The 952-nt window shown below is 30.7% G+C and overlaps 1 protein-coding gene across 1 annotated transcript in view; it reads left to right on the top strand.

The window, feature by feature from the left end:
- Positions 1-567: 567 nt before the first annotated feature.
- The window catches only part of LOC106790367 (frizzled-9-like), a gene marked incomplete at its 5' end in the record, with an annotated part of 14,061 nt that continues 13,676 nt past the window's right edge, over positions 568-952 (top strand). The window contains one exon of the mRNA XM_014755191.1: positions 568-579. Within this exon, the coding sequence (XP_014610677.1) occupies positions 568-579 (12 nt within the window). The remainder of the gene's footprint in view (positions 580-952) is intronic.

Genomic DNA, 952 nt, shown 5'->3' with positions numbered 1-952 from the left:
GTTAATGAAATGAAAAAATATTATATTAAATATATAATTATTAATATAACATAACTATTAATATAATTAATATATTAATATAATTATTAATATAACATATATATATAGGGAGATAACAATTATTTCGAAATAATAGCCGACGCAGGAGTTCATTAAGATCTCGTATGCAACATTTTCTCTTAACCACCCCTCCCCCTGACCCCCCCGGAGGAAGACAGTGCCGTAAATCTTTTCAGACGCGACCGGTCGGGTGCATAAAGAGAGAGAGAGAGAAAGAGAGAGATGCATGAAACATGCTGCTGCTACCCACCATGAATCATATCGATTCGTTCCCATCTTTTTTTGCTTTTCTTTTTTATTCGTAAAAAAAAAAGGGAGCACATAAGAAGGAGAGAAAGAGAAAGAGAAAGATAAAGAAAAAAAAAAAAAGACGAAATATATATATATGGTGGTATATATGCAATTTTATATATATATATATATATGGGGGTATATAAAGTGCATTAAAAGTGCACACTTAGGTATACGCCCTTATGCAAGGAAATGCATTTATAATCGCATTTGATAATACCATTGGTGGCCGGCAAGGAAACGTATACGGTGAAATGCGGACGCGATATTATGGTGTATCACATAGATCATTATCTTTTACAAGAAGTAACATTAACGTACATTAACTTTCCCTTCTTCGATGTGAATTTAATACTTTGTGATGTACACGCGCACGTTTAGGTTTGATTAAAGAGATAGAACAATCTCAAAGGAAATCCGGGAATAATTTACATGTAACCCCCATAACAATTCTTTTATTAAATGTATCGATAATTATGACAATGGGGATCAACAATAAGATTAAATTAAGGAAACACAAAAGAACTTGTGTATGTGTGATCTTATGATTTATTTAATCAATTATTTATTTTTATATATATATAATAAATAATTGATAAAA

The sequence above is a fragment of the Polistes canadensis genome, unplaced genomic scaffold (assembly GCF_001313835.1).
Source record: "Polistes canadensis isolate GaletaPanama2010 unplaced genomic scaffold, ASM131383v1 scaffold_234, whole genome shotgun sequence".
Classification (NCBI taxonomy): domain Eukaryota; kingdom Metazoa; phylum Arthropoda; class Insecta; order Hymenoptera; family Vespidae; genus Polistes; species Polistes canadensis.
The sequence above is the reverse complement of the archived record's forward strand: the minus strand, read 5'-3'. Positions and strand labels throughout refer to the sequence as shown.